Genomic DNA, 27,980 nt, shown 5'->3' with positions numbered 1-27,980 from the left:
TGCTCAGACAGGAAACCCTATACCATTTCAGGCAAATGGCTGTCCAGTCTCTTCTTAAAAACCTCCAGTGTTGGAGCATTCACCACCTCTGGAGGCAGGTTGTTCCACTGGTTAATTATTTTAACTGTCAGGAAGTTTCTCCTTAGTTCTAGGTTGCTTCTCTCCTTGACTAGTTTCCATCCGTTGCTTCTTGTCCTGCTTTCAGGTCCTTTGGAGAATAGCTTGACTCCCTCTTCTTTGTGGCAGCCCCTGAGATATTGGAACACTGCTATCATGTCACCCCTCCCTCCTGACTGGGCAGATTTTCTGGAAACTTTCCTTGGTTCCCAAATCATACTTGATGTGCAGGTGATGATTATTGTGAGAGACACATTGGCCAGCTGTGACTCTCTAGGACTGACCTTGAAAAGTTTTCCGAAACTGCATTTGATATAAAATATGGCAGGTAGCAAACTACAGGGATCACTGCACAAGGTTCTGAATCAGCTGCAGGTGAAGCTGACTGCTGAACAGACATAATTTCAGTTGCTGGTATTGATGTCTAAACCAGTTGAGGTCAGATGGTCTGATGGACTCTGTCAGCATGAACCTCTTTGGCTCTTTAGAGCAGCAGCAAATCTAGTTCTAATTATAATTTAAAACATATATTTTTGTTGAAAGGCTGATCAATGAGAAGATTTGTAGCTCAGTGTTGAATTGTGGAACCCTTGGTGCCCTCTGAGCTTGTTTGGTTTTTTTTGTTTTTTTTTTTTTTTGCAGACATTTCATTACCAAATTAGGTAACACCATCAGTTAGAGAATGGAGTAGGTTTGCTCTCCTTTTATTTATTTATATTTTATAGCTTGCCCTGTCAGTGTTGGTGGGAGTGGTCTAGTATGGATGACATTTTTAACAAGAACAATGCAAATTTTAGGAAAGAAGTAAATAAAATAAGGAAAAAAGTGAATAAGTAAGAAAGAAAACAGAAAAAAAAGAGTCTGCAGGGGGTAGGGGGCTGGGAAGAAGAAAGAAAGAAAGAAAGAAAGAAAGAAAGAAAGAAAGAAAGAAAGAAAGAAAGAAAGAAAGAAAGAAAGAAAGAAAGAAAGAAAGAAAGAAAGAAAGAAAGAAAGCTTTCACTATGGGAAAGTCTGTTTAAAGATTCTCAGAAACTGAAATGAATAGGACCTAACATTGCTATAACTGTGCCCTTTATTTTAAATTTGCCAACTGCTTGACTTACGACCACAGTTCAGCCCAAAATTTCTGTTATTAAGTGAGACATTTGTTAAGTGAGTCTTTCCCCATTTTACGACATTTCTTGCCTCAGTGGACCACTGCAGCTGATAAGTTAGCAACCTGGTTGTTAAGTGAATCTGACTTCCTCATTGACTTTGCTTCTCAGAAAATCGCAAAAGGGAATCCCACAACCGGGGGACAACTGCAACCGTCATAAATATGAGTCAGTTACCAAGCACCTGAAGTTTGAGCAGGTGACCGTGGGGATACTGGAACAGTCATAAGACTGACTAACGGTCATAAGTCACTTTTTTCAGTGCCGTTGTAACTTTGAATGGTCACTAAAGGACCGTTTCTTTTTTCCCTTTCTTAAAAGAAATGCTACTTTTAAAATAAAATAATAGTGAATCATAATTGCTTTTTGTATCCCGTTAATGTTTAAACCAAAGGGACGCGGTGGCTCAGTGGGTTAGGACGCTGAGCTTGTCGATCAGAAGATCGGCAGTTTGGCGGGTCGAATCCCGAGTGCTGCGTAACAGAGTGAGCGCCTGTTACTCGTCCCAGCTTCTGCCAACCTAGCAGTTCGAAAGCACGTAAAAATGCAAGTAGAAAAATAGGGACCACTACGGTGGGAAGGTAACAGTGTTCCGTGCGCCTTTGGCGTCTAGTCATGCCGGCCACATGACCACGGAGACGTCCTCGGACAAGCGCTGGCTCTTCGGCTTTGAAACGGAGATGAGCCCCTAGAGTCGGAAACGACTAGCACGCACGTGCGGGGGAACCTTTACCTTTTTAATGTTTAAACCACTTTCCAAGTTGAGCTATACTGACACTCCAGGTTCTTGCATACAGGCAGGTCAGATACCAATCTGCATAGTTTATGCAGTGACGTCGCATTACATCTCTGAACCTTTTCTAACCCAAAGACATCCTGACTGCAAACAGAGTGCCAATTTTCATCATAATTAGCAGACCAGCTGCTGGAAGTATTCTAGAAGTGGGAAAACAGATGGAGAGAGATCTTTATAGCCAAAAACATTTGTTGCAGAAATCTATACAGCATTTGCAAATAAAATAAAGTAAAACCAAATTGGTAGGAGTATAGACAGTCATTTTCGGCAGAAAGAGATGAGAAGACCTAAGATTTATAGTAAATGCAGAGCTGTGGTTCTAAGAATAGCCCATTATCCATAGTGATGGCTCTTTTGGTTGAGTTTGGCACTTATTTCATGAATGAGCTATATAAGATGTCACACATTGACATGCCCACACACACTGTTGACAGATGTTTACATTAAGACTGTTATCATGCCATTATCTTCTACATTCCTTCTGGATTAAAGATAACCAGAACAATGCTGTGCTCTGCTGAAATTTTCCTTTTCAACTGAAAAGGTTTTTTCCCCCCTATTGTATTTTCACAGTGTTTGAAACTTTCTTTCAAATTCTCAGTGTTTATTGGCAGGGGTGGTGATGAGTGTTAATGTTCTAGTTTTCTGATATGACTTTTTCCAACCTATCTTTTTGCAGTCTCCATGGATGCCCACACTTCTCTGTCTAAAAAAATGCCCCTGGAAAGGATTTTCCATCTGAAATTTTATACTGGGATTTAAGAGAAGTATTGGAGGCAAGACAGATTACAGCCCTTTGGAGAACTTATTACAATGTGAAAGACAGGGCATCACAGTTATCATGATGCAACAAAATAAGTGCAAAAACACCACTCTCCACCACCACCGCCCCCCCCCCCATTTGAAACATTCTGGAAGCAAAATCTCTTTCATCAAATTGAATGAAAGGAAACTTATGAGGCTATTTGGAGGAGTACAACCCTTTTAACTCAGGGTACTGAAATATAGATTACCTACATTTAAAAAAAAAGAAAAGGAAAAGGAGAATTAAGACATTTGGAAAGAAAGGTAGCATTTTTTTAAAAAAGTTTCTGCTGCGTTTCAAACAAGCATTATTTGATGAATAAAAGTAGTCCATCGAAGTAGTGAGCTAAAGGTGGGCAAAAACAAAACCATGCTCATATATGAAGAAAACATATTTCCCCTGCAAGATAGATTCATAGGGGGAAAGCAATTGGCAATCACTGGAACACAACCAAAGCATGGTTTTATCTACATGATCAAAATATTCTATGCAAGGTGCGTCCTTTAGTCTAGAGACTTCCTTGCAAGCTAACTTACTGTTACCCACATCCCATCAACCAAGAACTATTGCAATATGTTGACATACATATATATGTATGTGTGTGTGTATAGATATATAGATAAGTATATGTATATACACTCTCTCATATATATATACATATACATACATACATACACAGACACACATATATATATATATATATATATATACATATACATATATATACATATACATATACACATACACACACACACACACACACACAGGGCTTCTGGCACCTTTTTGGATGGAAACTTGTACGGTAGGCAAGTCAGGTTGTATGACATGTGTGTGTTCCGGCACTTTTTTCTTTTACAAAAAAAGCACTGTATACACACACACACACACACACACACACAGAGAGAGACACACACACACACAAACACACACACATATATGGCAAGTGTCAGCCTGTCACATAGACAGGCAAGAGACACGACAAGATGAGCTAATTCTAATTTATTATTAGAATCTTGCAGGTCTCAAAGTACAAATCTCCCACTATCTTTTTTTACTACTTGATTGATTAGGGTGGATCTAACTTTCTTTCTTTACCCATTTCTCAGTTGCAGGGTCCTGCCACTTTTATCTGTATATTTTCTGAGTAGTATCTCTTCTCCCTTCCAAGATCATTACCACATTCCATTAAAGCTAGAGAGCTGAGAGTACTGTTTTCATATTATCTAATTAAACCACTTTCTGTTTAAATAGATCGCAAACAGATAAAAATTTGTTATGCATTTATAATACATAATAAGTTAGTAGTACAACAAATGTTGTGGAACTAAAAATCTCAACAGCTCTGGGGGAAGGGCAATTAAGACTATCTGGAGTTGCAATTCTGCAACACTTGGAACTCAATGGTTGCCTCTCCCCTTCCCAGTATATTATTACTTATTATTAGTGGAAAGAAATCACCTGAGAATTATCATGGTTCACACAAGCATCATAATTTCTTATTTGTATCCTTGTCTCAGCGCAGAGTCTTAACCACCGGATAAAAAATGACTCCATAAAATCCCATGCTTCAGTATTCAAAATAATTGCCAGGAGTTTTTTGATAATATCAAGAGACATCAACATTTCTTGATATACTGATCTGGAAACCCCTAATCTAACATATACAAAATGTTTAAATCTGGACACTTTCCAGGAAAAATATTGCAGAAGCTGGGATGAAGGATGAGTTTTGCTTTGAGCTCCATCAATTATTTGGCTTTTTTAGAATTTGAATTTAATTCAAAGATCTGCAGTCAGATGTGAACATACAAACAATCAGTAATGCTTTTAGTGCCTTCACTGATTGTTGCATTTTTTATCTTAATATAAAAAAGTCTCCAATAAATTGCTTTAAAGTCTGATTTCATATTTATCATAATTAATAGCAGAAAAGCCATAGCTGTATACAGGAACTCGGCACAATACTGTACAGAGATTTTAGCACAAGCTGTTTGAGATACGATTTGATTCATATGGCTCTACAATTTCATTTGATTTTAATATATGAAAGTCTCTTATTATCTTGGATGATTTTAATCATCTCTTGAGAAACCCAGAGGATTTGCAGAAGTTTATCAGATGTCCCTTAATAAGAAAGTGGTAATTACACACCACCTGCTCAAAACAGTTTTTCAGTCACTGCTAAAGTCTATACATTGATATTTATAGGCCAGAAGAGTTTTTTAAGGAAAGACTAAAGCTTTTGTGGCAATTCTGGAAATTCTGTGCCTGATCAAGAAGCTCCTGATCCATTAATTCATCACCTTATATAGTGGTAAGGCAAATAAGTTGATGGTGTGATTATGAATTGTTTGGGGAATTAAGTGTAGAAATTATGTGTTTTTTTAAAAAAAAATCTGAAAGGCCACCTGCTCCCTTTCCCACTTTTATTTCAGAGGGACCATTTCTAAAAGTAATCATATTATTGAAAACCATTTTGCTGGCCAATTTCAAAGTGAAGTCTCAGGTTACCGAGAACCTTTATAAAGATTTTACTGTTAAATTATAATAGTTTGGATTTCAATTTGATGATTTAATATGATATAAATTAAAACCTTTTCAAGGGCAAGAAAGTAGCTAGCAGCCTTTTACTTACTCTTCTTTTAATTAGAAAATGACTCAGGTTAATCATTTTCACTTTAGATGAAGCACAGAATAGTTCCCAATTCAAAAGACTTTGAACAGTGAATAAAGTTTTGAGATGCCTTCAAGACTAGCAAGACTATTATGGCATAAATTTAATAGAATATAGAATAATGCTTTTCGTACCCCATGAAATTGATTTTATTCCATTCCATTTCATTATGCCATAATAAATGCGATCATTTTAAAATGCTATATAACAATATAATTTGCCTGCTGCTGCTGATCCATCTAACTCTTATCTTCAACAGCCACTGATATTTCCTACTGGGTTAATTAAAGAAGGGTTTCCTGAAGCCAAAGCTTTATTTCCTTCTTCTATCTTTCTTTGCTTTTTTCTTTTTTTCTGCAGGTACTGAATGCAACACAGCTGTTTTTCAATATTCATACCACTCATCCTATATTCCATAAAAATCAACAAAAGCTTGGAGGGAGGAGGAGTTGGCAGAATCATCAGGGATAAAGTTTGTAGCTCTGTTTGTAACTCTGTGCTAAGATACAAGATGGCTCCAGATTCTATTCTTCTCTTCCAACAACAACAGCAGCAGCGGCAAGAACAACAACAACTTAAGATCAAATGCATACAAAACTAGAATTGAGAAGACAGAAACAGACAGCAAATGCTGCCTATGCAAAGAAGCTGAAGAACCAGTGGACCATCTGGTTAGCTACTGCAAGAAAATTGCACAAACTGATGACAAGCAATGGCATGACAAAGTAGCAACTCTGCTGTATTGGAAGATCTGCAAGAAATATCATTTGCCTGCAAGCAAAAACTGGTGGGATAAAATAGAGAAAGTCATAGAAAATGAAGAAACCAAATTGCTCTGGGACTTTAGAATTCAAACAGACAGGCACTGCCACATAGCACCCAGACTTAACAATGACAAAAAGTCTGGATAGTGGACAATGCAGTATCTGAAGACAGCAGAATAGAAGAGAAAGAACTTGAGAAAGAATTTGGAACTTGAAAGAACAAAATACAAAGACCTGCCAATAGAAATAGAACGACTGTGGCAGAAGCAATCAAAGGTAGTCCCAATAGTAATAGGTGCCTTGTTGTGCAATTCCAAAACAACTGGAGCACCACTTGAACACCCTCAGCACTGACAAATTCACCATCAGTCAAATGCAAAAGGTGGCTTTATTCAGAACAGCTTCCATCCTTTAACAATATCTGTAACACCATCAAAAATCCAGATACGCCTATCCCAGGTCCTTGGAAAAGACTTGATAGGTATACAAAAATGCCAAACCAGTCTGAACATCTGGCTGACTGTGCAATAAACAATAATTATCTAAAATTCATATAGTTTATATAGACTTTATATAGACTAATTGTAGGGACTTTTTTTTTCATCGAAGCTCTTCAGGATTTCACTCAGAACCGAATGGGGTCTCAGTTTCAAATAAGAGCCTTGGTGGAGCAGTGGGCTAATGCCTCCTTAAGTAACACCAGCTGCCTGCAATTAGTGCAGGTTCACATCCCACCAGGCTCAAGGTTGACTCAGCCTTCCATCCTTCTGAGGTAGGTAAAATGAGGACTCAGATTGTTGGGGGCAATTAAGCTGACTTTGTAATAATGCCGCTTGTGGGGTGTATGAAAGCCCTAATAAGCAGGCATATACATAGAATGAAGGCTACTGCTAAGCTTGTAAGCCGCCCTGAGTCTTCGGAGAAGGGTGTGATATAAATGGAATTAAAATAAATAAAATAAAATAAAAATAAAAAATTAGTTAGCATACATTGCTACATATCCACCCATTCATCTGTAGAACTGCATGGCCCCATTCTTACGACCTGATATTATTCTTTCAAGATGTCTGGAATGGACAAACTGGTTTCATTTGGTACTTTTTGGTATAAAAAGAAAAGATGAAGGCTGAACAGAGCATTGGGGAATCAGATTGCCACATGAGACCCATAGCTCCTTTTACCACCTTCGGAAGGATGGAAGGCAGAGTCAACCTTGAGCTAGTCAGGATCGAACCCGTGATGGTAAGAAGTGAGTTAGCCTGCAATATTTCATTCTAACCACTGCACCACCTCACTGGGTTGTGATTTCTCTGTAAATGGAACAGAGGGACTTCATGAAAAAAATTGATTTCTTTGTAGGCCTACAGTAAATAGGCCAGATTCGAATGCATTGGTTAGCAGCCTATGCATTCAAGATTCTCCATGCTTTTTTACTAATTTAATTTCAGCAATTTTTAGGGACTGCAAGGAAATACGAAAAGACTGTATTGTATATGAACAGCAAGAAAGAAGTGACATTTTGCTAAAAACAAAACAAAACAAAACCTCACTAAACCCTTTAGCTGGAGGCCTATGTCTTACTGCAACGTATTATCTGTTCTGAAGTTGGATTGAAAGAGTGCTAAGCCTCTCAGCATTCCTTTCATGCTACAACTGCCAATGTTCGCAGCACAAATCCATTTGCAACTATTAACTATTTTTATTGGTAGATGAAAGTTTTGTTTTGTTTTTTTGCAAAAAAAATGTTGCAATAACAAGCTACAGCCAAAAAACTCCCATGACTCCATTTTTCCAAATTTCATTCATTCAAGAGGCATTTACTAACAAAAAGGAAAAAAAAAGTCTTGCTGTTGCCCCCTTTAAAAAATAAGAATAATAATGCTTCCAAACTATGAAAAAGCTCTTAAAGGCTTATTCTTTGAATCAGACTAGGAGTTTAAAGAACTAAAAGCTGCTAAAGATTATCAATGGTGCTTATGATGTATGTATGTTTTGAGGCCGTAAGCTTCTAAGAAACCAAAGATAGCCTTTCAGGAAAAAATATCTTTTCAGATAACAGAGTTCTCTTTCTTCTAAATGTCTGATTAATTAAAAGGTAAAGTTTCCCCCACACATGCGTGCTAGTCATTTCCAACTCTAAAGGCCGGTGCTCATTTCTGTTTCAAAGCCGAAGAGCCAGCACTTGTCCGAGGACTTCTCTGTGGTCATGTGGCCGGCATGACTAGACACCAAAGGCACATGGAACGCTGTTACCTTCCCACCGTAGTGGTCCCTATTTTTCCACTTGCATTTTTTACGTGCTTTCCAACTGCTAGGTTGGCAGAAGCTGGGACGAATAACAGGTGCTCACTCTGTTATGCAGCATGCAGGATTCGACCCGCCAAACTGCTGATCTTCTGATCGATAAGCTCAGTGTCCTAACCCACTGAGCCACCATGTGCGTTCTCTGATTAATTACAGTATGGCAAAAATTATCTGTGATAGAGACTAAATTGATGTTGCATTTAATAACGGCAGCAGGATTTTTGGAATCGCAATATTGGAAGAAGGAGGAACTGCCTACTATAGAAGAATGGACTGAAAGTTTCAAACTTGTCAGAAATGGCAAAAATTTCATCATATTTGAAAGAACAATCGCAACAGAGATATATACTAGAGTGGAAAAGATGGATTGATTACATACAGAATAAATATGGGACTAAAAAGTTTCATTTAGCATATGAATGAGTATTAGTATACTTATTATTAGAATTATAAGATGTGTTATTATTTAGTTATGTTTAAGGGAGTTAAAGTGTGATAGGATTTGAAGTTTAATTATAGTTATTTAGCATATTTTAGTTTAAGTTTGTTAAAGGCAATACCCTGTATTCAGCTCTGGGAAGTTGGGGGGGGAGGAAGAGGGAGGGGAATTGGGGTTATGTATGTTATGTTTATGTTTAAAAATCTATTGTAAAACTTTAAAACTCTTTAATAAAAAAAAATCTTTCAGAGTGGTGGCTGTTTCTAGGACCTTTAATTAAAGTAGTAGTGATAGTAATAAATGAAGTAGTGATAGATCTGAATTGATCAGAAATTCAAATGGGACAGAGGGGAACAACATTTTTCTATTTTTTTTAAAAAAATTAAATCAACTGGCATCCTTGCCCTCCTGATAGCTCCTGATACCTGTCTTTCACAGGGTCTTCCACACTTTAATTCCTTTCACTTTGTCTTTGACTTGATTTGCAATTTGTCTGTAAAATGAATATTTCTACAATAATAGTTTTTAAAGAAGTGCTTACTTTGAGAACTGCAATCATGTTAACAGAATAAATAGCAGAATAATGGAGTTGGAAGGGACCTTGGAGGTCTTCTAGTCCAATGCCCTGCTCAAGCAGGACACCCTAACCTTAACCATTTCAGAGAAGGAACTGTCTAGTAGTCTCTTCTTAAAAGCCTCCAGTGATGGAGCACTCACAACTTCTAAAGACAAGCCATTCCACTGTTTAATTGTTCTCACTGTAAGGAAATTTGTCCCTAGTTCTAGTTGCTTCTCTCCTTGATTAGTTTCCATCCATTGTTTCTTGTCTTGCCTCCTGGTGCTCTGGAAAATGGGCTTGTTTTTGGCTTCTCTACCATTTATTTATTTGAGTATATTGTAGCCTTATTGCAAAGTCCACAAGACAACATATAAGGTGCTCCCATTCCATCCCACTCTGAGTTCCATTTTTTTTTATCATCCACAAACCTTACAAAATAAATTAGTGTTAGGCATAATAGCCATTCAAGTTCACTTAATGAGTCTTGTGATTATGTAAAAATTCTTCATATAGATGCAACTATACAAACTATTTTTAGTTAAAAAGTTCTGCTTTGCTGGTTTTTTTCCTCAGTTATATTCTCCTCTGTTTAACTTGTTTGCTGGTGCCTATATGATATGAACGCGTTCCGTGCGCCTTTGGCGTCTAGTCATGCCGGCCACATGACCACAGAGACGTCCTCGAACAAACGCTGGCTCTTTGGCTTTGAAACGGAGATAAGCACCGGCCCCTAGAGTTGGAAATGACTAGCACACATGTGTGGGGGAACCTTTACCTTTACCTTTATGATATGAAGCTATGGTTTCTGTAATCATGGTCTGATAAATACACTAGCATGGCTGAGTTTACACATTGTGTTAAGCCATGAACTATGAATTGCAAGCCACAATGACTAGAATTCATATAATATGGTAAATCAAAATCAAGCACTTACTTCAATGTCTGAATCCTACCAATATCTCGTACTGTTGTTGAATAGGGTTATACTCTCTGGGTTGTTTCTTCCTGAAGCTTTTTTTTTAGTGTAACATCATTGAATTATTCTTCCTTTCTACTTTTTTACTTTGAAAAGCTTACCACCCAGTTCTTGTTTTCTAGAAGCATCTTGGAACACCAATGAGGATAAACAAACTACTGGAGTTTCTGTTGCTCCTATAAGACTTCTGTTATTCCACCATATATAGTTTATTTAACGTTCTGCAGCAGTTCTGTTGTTTGGCTTATATACCTTTTATATCAAGATGGTTTTTTTCATCATTTTTTTCTGTATTCTCTGAAAGCATGTATTTCTTTAACTTCAGAGTTTCCAAAATATTGGAATTTTCTTAGAAGATCCTGTAGCCACAACAGTTTGTCATGCTTCTCTAGTTACTTCATCTTTGCCAGTGTAAGGTGCTTCCAATCAATGGAGGTAAGTTATAATGTTGTTATTTATGCAACACAGATGAAAAAAGTAAATTAGTTTTTGCTGAAAGGTACCAAGAGGTGTTGAATTTTTAAAGTCAGAAAATCTCCTGTGGATTCTACTATGATTCACATATTATAGTGTTGCTAGGGAATATAATCCTTCTCTGAAATTTCCATAAAAATCCAATTTACCCATTTTATAATTTTCAAGGCTTAAACATAGGGCACGGTTTATGTTTTTCAAAAGCTTTAGGATTGATTTAGATTAATTTTAAGCTTCTTTATTTCCTTCTTTCACAATCTTTTACTTTGTGAACAGCTTGTTCCCATCCAAGGAAGCCATTCTAGAAGAGTTAGGAATGAGAAGGAAATATCATCAACACTGGTTTTGTAATAGAACTCTCCTACAAGGAGAGGGAGGAAGCTTTCAGGACAACTTCAAACATATACAATAGTAAAACTATGTGTTGCATGGTCCCTATTGATATCTGACAATATTACTTGTTGTTAGGACATCCTCTTTGTTTGTGTGTGGGTGTCTAAAGTGTGGCATTAGTTACTTCAAACTAAGTATGATCAACACAAACTGGAAATATGCTGATCTATCTGTTCTTACCGCTAATTAACTGTAGCTGATTTGACAAGGCAAATGTTTTGTGTATCAAAATTGGTCCTTAGGGAATTAGTTCTTGCAGAGAATCAGGAAGCAAAGGCCAAATGACAAAATTCACTTGGCTACAAATTTCTACATGGAGAAAACTGAAAAAGAATGCTCAAAACATGTTATAAGGCTACCCCAAAACACAATATGATATTTAAAAAATCCCCACATACAAACAAGAAGTGAAAAAGAAGAGGGAAAAAGATTTTGAACAGAAAATGTTCAAATGTATTGCCCTGTTCACCGCCCTGAGTCCTTCGGGAGAAGGGCGGTATATAAATTAAATAAATAAATAAATAAATAAATATTGGCTTGTATTAGAGAATGTTCAGTCATCACCAAATTATACTTCCCATTATTTTAAGTTAACTTGCAGTGTAGATATGTCCAGACTGCAAAGAGTAACTGCATATCACATCTTATTTCTGCTTTCTATGGATGGAAGGGCTACATCAGGAAAAGCCCATACTTCCAAGCAACACCACTAATCTAAACATATTGTGCAATTATTCTGCATTTTCATCTTAAATAGATTTGTTCTGTGGAAAGTAATAAAAGTGGTGTGTTTGTGGGGGAATCTTAAGGGTTACAAATAAAAGCCATCATTTGTCTGGAACGCTGATAAAATTCTCTTAGTAAGAAAAGATGAATGCATATTAAAAATCTAATCTTTATGCAAACCATGAACTGTCATGAAATCTCTGTGATGAGAGAAACCCCAACTGGTGAGTTTTATGTGCTAATCAAGGTGTGCAATATACAGGTTTGACATGGTAGCTCTGCTACCCATTAGTAGCACTTAAAGAAGATGTACCTTTTCTGGAGTTGTGTGTTAGCTGGAAAGACTCTGGAAAAGATCTTTGACTTGTGGAGGTGACATGATAAAAACAAAAGGAAAAGGTATGTTCGCATGCTTTTGCTTTCATCTTAATTGAATGACATACTTCAATTCCATATCTTCCATTGTCACCAAACATAGAGAAAAGCAGTTAAAGTCAAGGAGATGATTGAAGAGAATTCAATATTTGGAATGTCAATATTGGCCTTGAAAATTTGCCCCAAATCAGGAGAATTAACCAGGGTAATAATTAAAAGATGTGGTTACTTATGAGTAAATATGCATTAGACAATATTACACACAGTATTTTTTTAATTTCATACTGTAAGTGTTTTCTAGATACCTCTGTTCAAGACCATAACAATTGTATGGAACAAAAAAAAATCATTATTAGACAAGCTGACAACATAAGATCAATAAATACAGCTTGTAAACTACCTCAGGGGTCTCATACTGCCTGTCAAGAAGGCTAGTACTTGAAATATAACAACAGAAACAACAAACACTGCTAAATTATTAAACATCCTATGGGAAAACTCAGGAGCTCAAATTTGTGCTCTCATATTCCTTTTTTATTTTCCTTTATTCCAAAGACATTAGACAAATATAGTTAGCTTTTTAGCTTGGATATGTGGCATATTTTTTTCCTGCTTTGTTTTGAACTCTTGCACCTACTAAAACACCAAACCCATCATTCATTTCCATTCTGATTGTCTCCCCCAATCAGGTTATTTCCTGGTATACTACAGTTCCTAGAAATCCCTGCCAGCCTTAAAAATAGTTAAACATCTGATGAATCCCAAGCTGGCAATTACATTCTATTTAATAAGTTACATTCATTCTGGGAAGCACTATGCTTCTTATTTTTTTAAAAAAATATATTTAAATGCAAGGCAAACCCAAGAATAATATCAGCACACAGCTTTTATAATTGATGGAAATGGAATTCTATCCTGGCATTTAAATGTGGGACCAAAATGTTTAATGTTACAACATTAAACTGTTCTCTCATACATTCATACAATGTATGATGTATCGTATATATTCTCTCCCTTATTCTATTTTCTGTTGAGATATATTTGGATAAAATCTTCTTTTCATTGTATCTGATCACTAACAAAAGGTGGGTGCTTTCATATTCATAAATTTTTCATTGAAAGCTATGGTGGGGAGAAGATAACTTGTGTTCAAATGAGAAAGGGAGGTATTTTTTTTTAGTTGTAAATCATTTTGGCTCTTAAAAAGGTACGATATCAGCCTTAACCAAAAATAAGAAATTTCACCTTAGCAGAAGAGATAGAACAGAAAGTGTTATATTGAACATTTACAGGGAGGTGACCATCATAAAAGTATGCAAAACATATGCTTCATTTTGAGTTGTTTAACATAATATTTTGGGGGGAAAATTAAGCATTTTTTCTCAGTGGTAAGAAAAATGGAAGATTTAAACAAAGGACAAGATAACAATTGGAAGAGATAAGAGTTTTGGCTTCCATTCATTTTCAGATACAACTGCATTTGTGATCTTTTTTCCAAGTCAAGACTTGCAATTGTATATTGTGGTATCATGGATCTATTTATTACTTCCTTTATTAACCACAGATGCACTTTTATAACTTTGGCTTACAAATGTATGTTTTATTTAAAAAAATTACATATGTTTCTGCAGTGTTTGTAAGCTAATACTGTTCTTCAGCTATTAATGGATATTATGTACATATTTTGAAACTCTAATCATTCACTTCTTTGTTTTAGGAGCTTGGCAATGGGATTTTCATATGCAGCTATCCAATTTACCAGAGAGAAGATAACTTTCTGCTACCATTTCATGTCACTTGCATATATGTTCACTCAAGAATGCATCTGAAATCTTTAACAAATTCATCTGCACAGATTTAAAATTCATGTTCAAAAGGATCTTTTCTCAGACCATGAATTGTATCATAATATGCATATATGGTGAACCTTTTAGAGACTGAGTGCCCAAACTGCAACCCAAAACCCACTTATGTATCGTTGGGTGCTGGGTGGGCGTGGCCCATTGGGTGGGTGTGGCCCATTGGGTGGGTGTGGCCCATTGGGTGGGCGTGACTGCAGTGGTAATGGCAGACTGAGTGGGACTAAAAAGTCCAATCAATCAATTCCAACTTTGCGAGATTTTTTTTTTCCAGCAAGAAGTTGAAATTGATTGATTGATTAACCTTTTTGTTTTTGCACACGGCAGCAGAGGTCCAAAGTGAAAAGGTTTTATAAAACCCAGCTGAAGGGCTAGGACTGGGACGATAGCTCATGTGCCCACAGAGAGGGTTCTGCGTGCCACCTGTGGCACACGTGCCATAGGTTTGCCACCACAGGGCCATATACAGTATCTATGCTGAATGTACTAAAGAACTAGAAAAGCAGAGCTGTGTATGCTTGGAAAATGCTTAGAAAGTATTGGTTTGGAATTGTTCCACCATGAGCCCAGCATCTCCCTACTATTTATTAAAATGGCTCATCTTTTTTCAGCCTTCTATGGTCCAATTATGATTAATTTGTTAATAATAAAATTAAGTAACTGACCCTTTAAAGTAGCCACACTTTTTTCAGTTTTAATGTAAGTTTTGGGAGGGAAAAGGAGCTGCTTTAAAAAGATGCAGGAAAATGCTGTGCTTATAGTTTGTCTAAAGTAGGTTTTCATGCATATCGTAAACAACCCTACTATAGGTGTATCTGTAGAGAGAATAGCAGAGTATTGAAATCATTCAGAAAGCTGAAAGATGCCTTGGATTATTATTCAGTTCTCTGTTGCTCTGCCTTTTGACCAAGGCCATAGGAAGAATGTAATTACTTTTGGACCAATTTTCTCTACCTTGAAATGGAAAAAATCAAACTGGTCATGCTGAGAGTTGGCTCTTTCAGCAGTTCTTGATATGCTTCATCAGTAAGAATTTGTTCCTCTGTTGGAAATAGTAGAAGCAAGCCAGATAGGTTTACAATACTTCTGTTCACGCTTTTCAGGTGTGACCAGCAGTTGCAATGGATAATTGGGTTTATACCCCAGGGGTTCTTCTTATGCCTTTCTCCTCTCCTTCAGGTCAACACTGATGCAAAATAGATTAGGGGTGGGACTCTGGAATCCTAATGTATAGAATTGCTAGTTTAATTTTTGACAGTTCATCCTAACTATATAACTAAACACTATATGCTGTTTTTTCTTCTTCTATTGTTATTTGGAGACTACAAATAGAAGATGAAATTATGTTGCATAGATTAAAAGAGCTTAAAAAAAGAGCTGTTGCAAAAACAAGTGTGTGGGGCATAGCCACTAAAATGAGTGGGTGGGATGACCAATTGCTTATAAGAAAATAAAATAAAGAAAATTTTTAAAAAAAGTTTTATGACTAAAACGATGCATAGTGCGCAGAAACAAAGTGTAAGAGGCTTATTTCTTTCTCCTAAGATTGAATCAGGAGTCATCCAATGAAATCAAACGATAGACTTCTTACTGTCTATATTTAATATCCTTTCTTCACACAGCATATATTTAAACTGAGGGATATGCTATCATCAAAGGTGGCAAGGGTTAGTTACTTAGGTATTTTAATAATAAGGGATTACTTACTTTGACAGGTGAGGAAACTATCTGTGGCTATTAGACATTTATTTATTTTATTTTTATTTTAATCCCATTTATATCCCGCCCTTCTCCGAAGACTCAGGGCGGCTTACAATCTAAGCACAAATCAATGTGCTTAGCAGTAGCCTTCATTCTATGTATATGCCTGCTTATTAGGGCTTTCGCCCCCCCCCAAAGCGGCATTATTACAAAGTCAGCTTATTGCCCCCAACAATCTGGGTCCTCATTTTACCTACCTCGGAAGGATGGAAGGCTGAGTCAACCTTGAGCCTGGTGGGACTCGAACCTGCACTAATTGCAGGCAGCTGGTGTTACTTAAGGAGGCATTAGCCCACTTATGCACCACTACCAGGATTAGAGGCAGCGAGCCTCTGAATTTCCAATTGCAGGGGAACAACTGTGGGAAAAAGCTTTTGCATGCTCAAGTCTTGATATACCTCTACTTTAATTCAGCCATTTTCATGACATGTCTCCGAGAATTCCTGGATATGTTTATTATGGTCACTCAACCCTGCCCTCAAAAGAAGAACAAAAGGGGTTGAGTGTTTTAAGAACAAAGTAGGAAATCTTTTTCCAAAGAAAGTTTAGATATCTTTTCCCCTTTATTTTAATTACCCTCATTTTACAGATAGTCCTCGACCATTCATTTAGTGACCATTTGAAGTTGCAACAGTACTCAAAAAAATGACTTATGACCGTTTTCCCCACTTATGACCATTGCAGCACCCCCGTGGTCACAAGAGCTGTGGTGGAGGCACAATGGCTAGACTGCAGTATTTGCAGGCTAACTCACTGCTCACAGCCAGGAGTTCAATCCTGACCCACTCAAGGTTGACTCAGCCTTCCATCCTCCGAGGTCGGTAATATGAGGAGCCAGATTGTTGGGTGGGCAATAGGCTGACTCTGTAAACTGCTAAGAGAGGGCTGTAAAGCACTAAGCAGCGCTATATAAGTCTAAATGCTATTGCTACGATCAAAATTTGGATACTACGCAACTGGCTCATATTTATGATGCTTGCTGCATCTCAGGGTCAAGTGATCACCTTTTGTGACAAACAAGTCAACAATTAAAGCCCCAATAATTTTTGAACTGCACCTCAGAATTTCTGCAAGGATTTTGCCAAGATGTGGAGAAGAGTCTATTAGTGTTGGATTTCTGTATTAGATTTCTCAGGAAATTTTTCATGCTTGGTTTCATTTTGACATGGGTGTCCTTGTAGAGTGCATTCTTGGAATATTCAAGTAATCAACTGAGTTACATTTTAGTTTATGTAAATTGTTCATAACTATAAGTTAACAAAATATCATTCTGGGGACCTTGAGGCAATTAAATAAGAAGGGGAATGGATATAAAACTGCAGACATTTGGAGTACATAGGAATTAACTGAAATACTTGTCTGCAAAACTTTAAACAAATTGGGGTTGCTCGATCCTGGGAAAAGTTTGCTTGACGGAGTTTGTCTTCCGATCTGAAGTGCAATGAATCATCACTAATTTCTGATATAAGTAATCCTCGACCTACAACCACAATTGAGCTCAAAATTTCTGTGGCTAAGCAAGACAGTTGTTAAGTGAATTTTGCCACATTTTATGACCTTTCTCGCCACAGTTGTTAAGTGAATCACTGCAATTGTTAAGTTACTGATGCAGTTGTTAAGTGAATCTGTCTTCACGAATGATTTTGCTTGATGGAAAGTTGCAAAAATGATCACATGATCCCAGGATGCTGCAACCATCATAAATATGAGTCAGTTGCCAAGTGTCTGAATTTTGATCACATAATCATGGGGGTGCTCCAATGGTCATGTGAAAAAAGGTCATGTCACTTTTTTTTCAGTGCTGTTGAATGCTTACTAAATGAACTGTTGTAAGTCAGGACTACGTGTACTACCCAGAGGATAGTCTGTGTGAAGTTCTCAACATATTACACTTCTTTGGAAATTCTACCTTTTTCTACCCGACTGGCTCATGACAGTGACAAATCAGCACAACTTCAACAACTGTCTTAACTGTGATGAACCCTGTGCAGCTTCTAGTGGGCAGAAAAAAAAGATTTCAGCAGGTATATTACATTTTTGCCCATATTACAGAGGGCCGAAAAAGTAAAAGAAAAGAGATTGGGATGTAAATCAATGAGTACATAAGATTTTGAACAGAAAAAAATAATGTCAATAGTTTTTTTTTTTGAAATGCCAACTTTAAGAACTTTCAATGGAAGAATATAATAAGTACTGCAAATTCTTTTCATTGACTGAAAAATGTGGACATTGTTGCATTATTTAATTAGTTAATGTATAAAAGGGCATATTGCCTGCACATAATGTCCCTTAATGTGTATCTAACAATAGACATTTTAGCAAAGAACAAATAAAATGGAATCTTTGGTGCTCTGTCAGTTTGGTTGTATGCTTGTAGACATTTTATTACCCAACTAGGTAACATCTTCAGTTCTAGTGAGTGTGGGGTTTTCTCCCTGTGTGTACACAGTAGCTTGTGCTGCTAGTGTTGGTGGGGATGTGATTTTCTCCTTATTAGTTCCTTGATCAGGGTGTTGTTTGCCTGTTTGTCTTGAGTATAATCACTGTTTGCCTGCATGTTGGCTGCTGATATAAAACTGTAGAATCACAGGGCTGAAAGAGATCTTGGAGGTCTTCTGTTCTAATCCCCTGCTTAAGGAAGAGCATTATACCATCCTAGTAATATGATTGTCCCATTTAATCTTGACAATCTCCAGTGATGGAGCACTTACAACCCCAGGAGGCAATGAATGAATGAACCTTTATTGTCAAAGTACAACCATGTATACATTGAGATTGGCTGAGCCTCCCTTCGTGGCCCCCCTCCACAACTCACAGTGACAACAAACCCACCATCTTGTTACACCATGTGAGCTAATTGCACAACACACCGGCCTCGCAAGTCAGTCACACATAAAATTATAAAATTATTTCCTGTTCAAGAGCCTAACAGCCCATGGATAAAAGATGTTCTTCAGCATGTTGGTATGGCTGGCTATACTCCTATATCTCCTACCCGATGGTAGGAGAGTAAAGAGATACCGACCAGGGTGTGAGTTGTCCTTTGTCCAGGGAACAAAGCTATTTCATTGATTAATTGTTCTCACCATAAGAAAATTTCTCCTTACTTCAAGGTTGGGTTCCACCCATTACTTCTTGTCCTGCCTTCTGGCACCCTAGTGAATAAGTCAATCCCCTCGTCTTTGTGATATCTTCTCAAATACAGGAAGACAGCTAAATTGCCCCCCCCCAATCCTTCTCTCCTCAATTGACAAATAAAGTCTTTAAATGCTATTAATAAGTGTTTCCCCAGGGAACAAAGCAAGTGATATAATGAGTAATTAAAGCAACGGATTTGAAAAGACAATATCTAATTTAAATCTACTGTCTACTAACTCAGGGAATTTAAAGCTACTGTCCACTAATTTAGGGAAGAATATCAATTTTCTTGATAAAAAACCTGCAACCCAAATGAACACTATAGGAATTCAATTGCAAATCTACAGAAGGTAGCCAGCCAGGTACACAGAAATATACCGGTATAATAATCTACTTTTGTTTCTCTCTCTCACTAGTCTAGCATATTCCAATTACTCTTTATTATCGTAAACAATGGAAATTATTTCAGATTAAAAAAGACTATTTAATATAATTAGAATACAACACCTAAGTCCAAAATAATTGAGAGTAACCAAGCCCTGCTCTTTGCTCCTAGCTTCCTTTTTAAAACTCAGAAACCTGAACTTTTGACCTTGAATTCAATAAGACATTCTCTGGTAGATATGTATTACAATATTACCAAAGCTGGCACCCTGTAGAAGTGCTCTCAATACAACAGCAATGTCATAGGACTGAATGAAGTTTTGATTTAAAGGGAATTTGATCAAATCCCCTCCTTCAAACTGAATTGCAAAATCAATTTGCTGATCTGAATTGTTGCAATAGATTTCAGCACAAGCAAGCAAGCAAGCAAATAAACAAAAAGCAGTATTGTTTCAGCACCAAACTTTGGAAAGAAATGCAAAAATCTTTTTTCGAAAATACTTTTCTCCCAGCATGTAACTGGGCCCAACACATGTAGAGCTAAGTCTACATTGGCATCTCAATTCTCTCACTTTTAGGTCTGGTAGAAGATAATTAAGATAGATAATTAAGGCTGTAATAAACTCATTGGATGCTCTGATTTATTCTAATTTTTCTCTATACTTAATCTGTAATATTGCAGAAATTCAAAAGAATAACATTGCTAATGTATATTATGATATTAACTCAGCTGGAGATAATGTGAATGAGTTACTCTACTAGTTCTCAAGGACTGGATCTTATCTCTTATCAAGATGTCGATAGGAAAGATCGGCACTTGAGTCTTACAGAACTATATACTAGTGAATCCAGAAATGCGCTGGAATGATCATGTCCTTTTGGTTTAATGTTATGGAGGAGGTGGTGGTGGTGGTGGTAAGGGGTGGAATGCTTATATGCAAGTTGTGACATAATAGTACAACACTGTTTTTTTCAGTTGCCTCCCCCTACCATGCCAATGCATCTGATTTAGCTATTGAAAGGGTGGGTGGATTTGAATACAGATAAATTATTAGGGGAACAGCTGCAAATGGTAGAACAAAGCCTCTCTGGACATAGACGGGTGTATTCCAATCTTTTATATCATGCAAGGTAGTTCCTGAAATGCTTAACAATCAGTTCCATGAGTCACCTGATAAAAAAACAGCTACCAAGATCTAAACACACAACAATGTCCCTGTAAATTGTTAGAAAGTACATTCCATTTAACATAGACCATTCTACTAAGAAAGATCAAAACTGAATCAAAACATAGAACAAGATATTTTAAACATAAAATTATAGAATTTTATGATAGATGATAGATAGATAAATAGATAGATATGTTAAAAGACAGCAGACATCTTTGTAAAATGAAAGATATACAGATTCTGATATTATAGAGTTGAGTTAATCACTTGCAAAAAGCATAATCAAGATGTTGCAAACAGATCTAAGAGTACTTGCAACATATACAGGAGGTTTTTTTTGTAAAAAGCTAAATTAAAAATAATTGTGAAAGTATTAAAAATACAGACATTCTAATATTTCTTTGCAGACATTTTACTTTGTGATGGTAGAAGTATCTAAATAAATAATAGTGATCCAAATTCACTGTTTTAAATATGGAATGTTATAAATGTGGATGGTTTACATTTCATTATATATGTTGAATATTCTGTGTAGGCAATTTGTTAGTCTAACTACTTGAAATATGTCAAGTAGAACTGAAAATGTAAATACTGTAATCCTACAAAGCAGTTTAAATTGTTCTTAATGTATGCACATACATTATTTTCTTCAAATAAGTACAAATACATGCACCCCCCTCCCATAATTTGGGCAAGATTCTTTTGTGCAATTAAACTGAATATTTACAACTTTATTTATTAAATAGCTGTTCACATCTGGAGGTTGAAAGGGAGCTCATTAAAAGTCTCTAATATAAAAATACTGAGTGCACAATAAGAAAAACCATAAATATTTTAGTTTTGCAAGTGAAAAGAATACAGAAAGAAAGCTTTGAAATATATGTTCTTTTAATAGAGTCTATGCCCAACATGGTTAGATATGATTTCAATGTCCTACTTTAGTCTTTTATAATATATGCAATCCCTGAGACAAAAGGTAATTTGATAGAATCAGTGTTAATAGATGTTATTCATATAAACACAATATAGACAGTCACTGTTTAAACATCTTAAATAAGTTAGTGCCATGAAAGAATAAAACATGATTACCTGTGAATATATCCATGATTATTCATTCATAAGTATCAATATTAAATGGATGGATTTAAAGACATTGGTATATTCAACAGAATACTCTCACCCTTTCAAGAATCAGCACAAGAACCATTCCCCTCCCCTCCATCATTGATTGCTTTAGTCATGATGGTTTAAGCTAAACAAAATAGGTTGCTACCCCATTAATAGTTGTATTGCAATAGCTGCACAATAGATATTAAGAACTGACCAGTACAAGTCCAGGAACAATAAAAACATAGCTGGGAAAGTGCTTGCATCTTAGCTGAAGTCAGCTGTCAGCACTAGGCACTTGCTATTAGATCTTGCAGTAAAGTGATATTTGAATATGGCAATAGACTTAGAATATAGGAATAGCACTTAGACTTAGACTTGAATACAGCACCAACACTTTGAGATATATTTGCAGCACTGTCGGGGCAGTTTACAATCTGTGTCCTCATTTTACCAATCTCAGAAGGATGGAAGGCTGAGTCAACCATGACCCTGGTCACGATTGGACTCTAGATTGTGGGCAGAGTTGCCTGCAATACTCCATTCTGACCATTGCGCCACCAGGGATCATACAGTATACACTGGTGGAGCTATTAATTATTACTGAGTACCTTTACTTACAGAAACTAATGCTGGCAATTTGAGTAATTGCTGTTTTTAAAATATATTTTTTTATTAAAATAATTTTTAACAACATGAAAGCAATATATATTTTGAAAGAAAATAAGAAGGAATAGCAAGAAAGCTAATTTACAAAAAGAAAAGTTATAAAAGAAGCGGCTTCTGATCTTTTTGACATAGGTTGTTATAAATGCATTTATATTTTCCCCTCTCCCTCCCAATTTACATCATAATTTCCTTCGTCCATAAGCCAATCATTCTAACCATCAAATCCATAAATCACAAGTTCATTTTTTCAGCAAAAAGTCCATAATTTTACTTATTGCAATTTAATTTGAAAAAAGTTAACAAGAGAAAAGCACTGGAAATGTTAGAAAACAAAATAAGGAGCTATAGTGAAGAAAGAAAATAGAAAAGGAAAAGAAAGAAAAGGGGAAAAATGCCTTTGGGAAATTGTTGAAGAATGCTCTAGAACAGGGGTGGGCAACCTCGGCTCTTTTATGACTCATGGACTTCAACTCCCAGAATTCCTGAGTCAGCTGACTCAGGAATTCTGGGAGTTGAAGTCCATGAGTCATAAAAGAGCCAAGGTTGCCTACCCCTGCTCTAGAGCATCCTAGAGAACTCACCATTTTCAGATTTATTTTATTTTGCCCACAAATTTGAGAGAGAATTTCAAAAAAGCCATTTGTGCCTTGTTCTAGCATTATTTCCAGTGTCACTGTGGTTAGCTATCGGTTACAAAATCCCACTGATAGTCAGTATGGGCAAATTAAGAATATTTTCCTTCAACTTAAAAGTTTGGTGATTTTTGCTCTGAATTTTTATTAAATGAATGGATATTTTAATGGAAAAAGTAGTTTCCAATTAACACACCACAGAAGGGTCAAGGGAAGCAAGTGTGTTATGATACCAATTCTGTAACATAAGGATGAAAAGGTAGAATTTGCCTTGTGATGTCATGGCACATATTTCATCATTTTGGCATCACTGTAATTAGGCATGAACACCTGCGTCTTTAATAATTTGATATCTGAAAGTAAACCAATAGTACGGTACAATAATGGAATAAATTGTAGAGGAAAATAATTAATGAACAATAATGCCAATAAGACAAAATTTCAAATTCCATGCTCATAATGTTTTAGTTCAAGAACCATGTTTATTTTATAAATAATAAATGATATATGTCTATGGAGATTCTCAGTCATCCAGGTATGATTGTCCTAAAAGTGCTTTGCCTCCTTAAAAAGCACCTTTGGAATAAATGATATATATTTGTTTCTCTCTAGAATATGTTAGGATTTTAAGACCCATAATTTCTGTACAGCATTGGCCAACTGATTGTTGATTTTGAGCTTCAAACATTTGGGCAGATTAATGCATGCATACTCTCATACATATATTGTAATACTAATACTAATTCTAATACTAATACTAATACTAATACTAATACTAATACTAATACTAATAATACTACTAATAATAATAGTAATAATAATTTATTTATTTATTTATTTTCAGCCACAAAAATCAACTTTTGTTTTGTCAGAAGTTTCAAAGGGAACTGAAGTGTCAGCTGGTGCCTTCACTCACCTCAGCAATGAATGACTTGGCTGTCGATGGGTTCATTACCAAAATGGCCCGTCTCAGCGTGTCCCGATAGCGGTTGAGTTCTTCAATCCGCATGGTGGTGAAGAGTCCTGTGATCATTTTATTGATGTTGTTCTCCACTTTCTGAAGTGCTACATCCATTCCCTGCTGAGATACTTTGTCCAAAAACTCTTGTATTCCACGGATATCTGGGAACATTAAAAACTCATCAGAATGCTAATTACCAAATGGAACACAGACAAAACTGATTTGGTCTTATCTGAAGAAAGGTATTGTGCCTCACGTTAAGCAACCACCCCCTGAAGTCACATTAACTTAATATTCATTGCAATTGTTTGTTAGCTACATTCCTGACATGTCCTAAAGGGCTAATTTGTGAGTGGAGATTTTTAGGCACTAGTTTATTTTGAAAAGAACAATTTAAAAAGGAATTTAATTATCCCTGGTTTGCTTTCCTTGGATGCTCATAGTATGGGACCAAATCCTGACAGACTGTGGTGTTCATTAAGCAACACATGCCAAGAAAAGGACAATAAGTTATCTAAAGGCAGTCTACCACTGATAGAATCCATCTGATAGAATCCAGAAATCACATTATAACAATAGCTCCCCTGTCTTCAGGAAGAAATATGCAATTTAGAAGTGGAAAACATTAACAGCAATGGCACTTGTAGTAAATATGTCAAAAGAATTAAGAATCTGAAACATGGTATCTTTACTAGGCAGAGTCACACCTTGAGACCAATAGCATGGATAAACCTTCAAAGTCTAATGACAGGAACACTTGAAAAACTGGGGGGGGGGAAGGAAGCTAGGTACAAATTAATATGAACTGAGAAGGATGGGCTATCAAATGGTAATGGGTAGGGGAAAAATCCTCTCTTTGTCACTCTAACTAAAAATAAGCTTCTAAAACTGTTTAATTACATCTCAAATTAAAATTAGAGTGCTTCAGGCTTTTTCTGAAATGCAGATAGTACCCTAGGTGATATATGTCAGGACTATTCTAAGGAGAAAAATATTTCAAGTTTTCTATTTCTACTCTTACTTACCTGAAATTTCCCATGTTTCATCATTAAAATAAAGCAAAGCAAAATTAAAATCACCTCACTCAAGCAACTGACCTTTCCTTCGTGTTAGTTCTTATTTTGAAAGCAGCTCTTCCTGTCCATCTTTCTATCTGAAGTTTTGTTCAGGTATGAGTTGACAATATTTGATATAAGTATCTTGTCTAAAGCTGCTAGAAATATACTGAAGGGCTTTTTTTAAAAAAAAAGGCCAACAGTTGTTTTTCTAGCACGGTTGCAATAATTATTTGACTGAGGACTGATTTAGATATGTCCGCTTTCATAGGAAGTCCAGAACACTTCGGCTTAGACTTTCTCTGGCTGACCTCATGAATAAAAACAGTCGGAACGGGATGCCAGAACTTTGGTTGAAGATAATTAGGCAGCCCAAACCAACTTTCTTAAAGGAAGAACAATTTAGAAGTGTAGATAAATGCATATATGTAAGCAACTTAATGTCCCTGAGCAACAATAGACCATAAATGTTTCTTTTGGCACTGACAGATGGTAAAAAGTCTGTCAGTGCCAAAAGAGACATTTACGGACTGCCTTTGAGCTTCTTTAGTTTTTCATTTTTAAAAATGGGAAGCTGGTGTATGACAAAGCAAAGCAGCAGAGCCCATCATTTTTATACCTGAGAACCCTCACATTGACCATACTGACATTTTTAAGACCTCAAAGTGATAAGTGGCTGCAGTGCAGTCGCTTTGGAAACTCATCTGCTCAGAAGAGGGGAAATAAATACATTAGGGTACCAGAAGCCATCCCGATGGATGCAGTGGGGGACAGAATCAGCAGCAAATCACACCAGCTTGTGATTTTCTGCTTAATCACTACATTGTAGTTTATCACCTATCATAGCAGCCATGTTATGAAATCATTCAAAATATTTTCTGCATATTCAAAGCGAGCTTATTCCTGCATTATTTCATTCATGTGAAAGACTTCACGCTAACTTCACGACTTTAAGCCAGCCTGGAGTTCTTTAAAAATATTAAAATGGTGAAATAAAAGAGGTGTAGAGCAAATGTTTTTTAGACATTGGCACAGATAGTCCTTGACTTACAACAGTTTGTTTAGTGTCTGTTCATATTTGAACCCTTTTAGGAAGTTGTGGCTTACAATTCTTCCCAGCCAGCAGATATGAATGTGAACCAGAGCCCAAAGAGAATGGCCTTTTCTAGATAAATCAAGGGATATAATTGCAGTATTTAGCTAGATCCTTCAGGAAGTTTCAAGTAGCACTAAACACTGAATAATGCCTTAATGCTGCTAAAGTACATGCTCATTCTAAAAATATACTTCCAAAAGATAGTCGGTGATGGTTAATTGCAGTTCCTATTTAATGTCTAAATCAGGGAAATTAAATTCAGTCTAATCAGCACTGTTAGAGGTCTTTTTGGCACTTCAAGGACAATTTAAGAAGCAACACAATTATCTAAATGACTACAAATGTGCCAGTTTTAAAGTGCATCATAAAATATATGTTTTATCTTTAACCCTGGAATATATAGCTATCTAAGGATATTCCTGCAGACTTGCAGAATTAGTACAGTTTGAAATAAAGTTTCAGGTGTTTTTTTTTAATAGAATAGGCATGAATGAATTTAGACCCCCTTTTTATGTATAGCGTATACCCAAAACTAGATTTTTTTTCTCATCTTCTCAAAGTTCAATAGGTATAATTCAGAGAAAAATATGTTTAGAAGAACTTGTGCAGTACTGGAAATAAGAAATTAAAATATTTATCAAGAAATCCCCAATTCATTTTCATATCTAATGTGAGAAGTAAGTACTTAGGAGGACTCATTTGTAATATATAATATTTACACTCTTCTTTCATGGCTATTGTATACATTACAATAAAATAATGTACCATAGTCTTCAGAATATTCCAAAATACTATAGAAGTAGTAATTATTATCGCTATAAGTATTATTATTAAATCATACTAAAAAGAAGTAGTAATTATACACTGCAGAATTAGAATGCCACTAACGGCTTTTAACAGAATTATAGCATTAACTTTCTTCCATATCCACTACTTAAAAGATAAAAATGATATTAATTCATCTATGTCACCTTTTGATCATCTCCATTTTTAAATTTCTGTTTTCTGCTGGCCTTATAATTTAAAGGAAACAGCCCATAGATAAGAGAAATTAGGCAATGTTGAACTCAGGTCAGGATAAAGCTATATCTAACAATAAACTACAGTATTTCTATCAAAATGATCAATCGCTGAAGTAAATGAATGAACCTTTTATTGTCAACATGTGTACAGTGAGATTGGTTGAGCCTCCCTTCGTGCTCCTCCCACAACTCACAGTGACAAGAACACAACACAACAACAAATTAGGAGGTTCTGGACAAATATCTTGTACCTAGCTCAGAGCAGCTACCTGGATAACAAATATAAGAAGAGAGAGCAGAAAAGACAGAGAAACTAATGATGACAAGCTAAATCTAGTGCACATGAACTTTTTGGTGTAAAGACTTCCATGCTGGGATGCCATCTGATAGTACAGGTAGTCCTTGACTTATTCATTTAGTGATCATTCAAAGTTACAATGGCGCTAAAAAGTGACTTATGACTGTTTTTCACACTTACAACCATTGTAGCATCCCCATGGTCACATGATCAAAATTCGGACACTTGGCAACTGACTCATATTTATGATGCTTGAAGTGCCCCATGGTCTTT

The 27,980-nt window shown here is 36.1% G+C and overlaps 1 protein-coding gene across 2 annotated transcripts in view; it reads right to left on the bottom strand.

The window, feature by feature from the left end:
- Positions 1 to 27,980, bottom strand: part of GRID2 (glutamate ionotropic receptor delta type subunit 2) — a 1,115,417-nt gene that overhangs the window by 439,049 nt on the left and 648,388 nt on the right. For both annotated transcript variants that reach the window (XM_081332056.1, XM_081332057.1), the window contains exon 4: positions 24,192 to 24,397. In XM_081332056.1, coding sequence (XP_081188182.1) covers positions 24,192 to 24,397 — 206 coding nt within the window. The remainder of the gene's footprint in view (positions 1 to 24,191; positions 24,398 to 27,980) is intronic.

This window comes from Vipera berus (assembly GCF_964194415.1).
Source record: "Vipera berus genome assembly, chromosome: 7".
Taxonomy (NCBI): Eukaryota; Metazoa; Chordata; class Lepidosauria; order Squamata; family Viperidae; genus Vipera; species Vipera berus.
The sequence above is the reverse complement of the archived record's forward strand: the minus strand, read 5'-3'. Positions and strand labels throughout refer to the sequence as shown.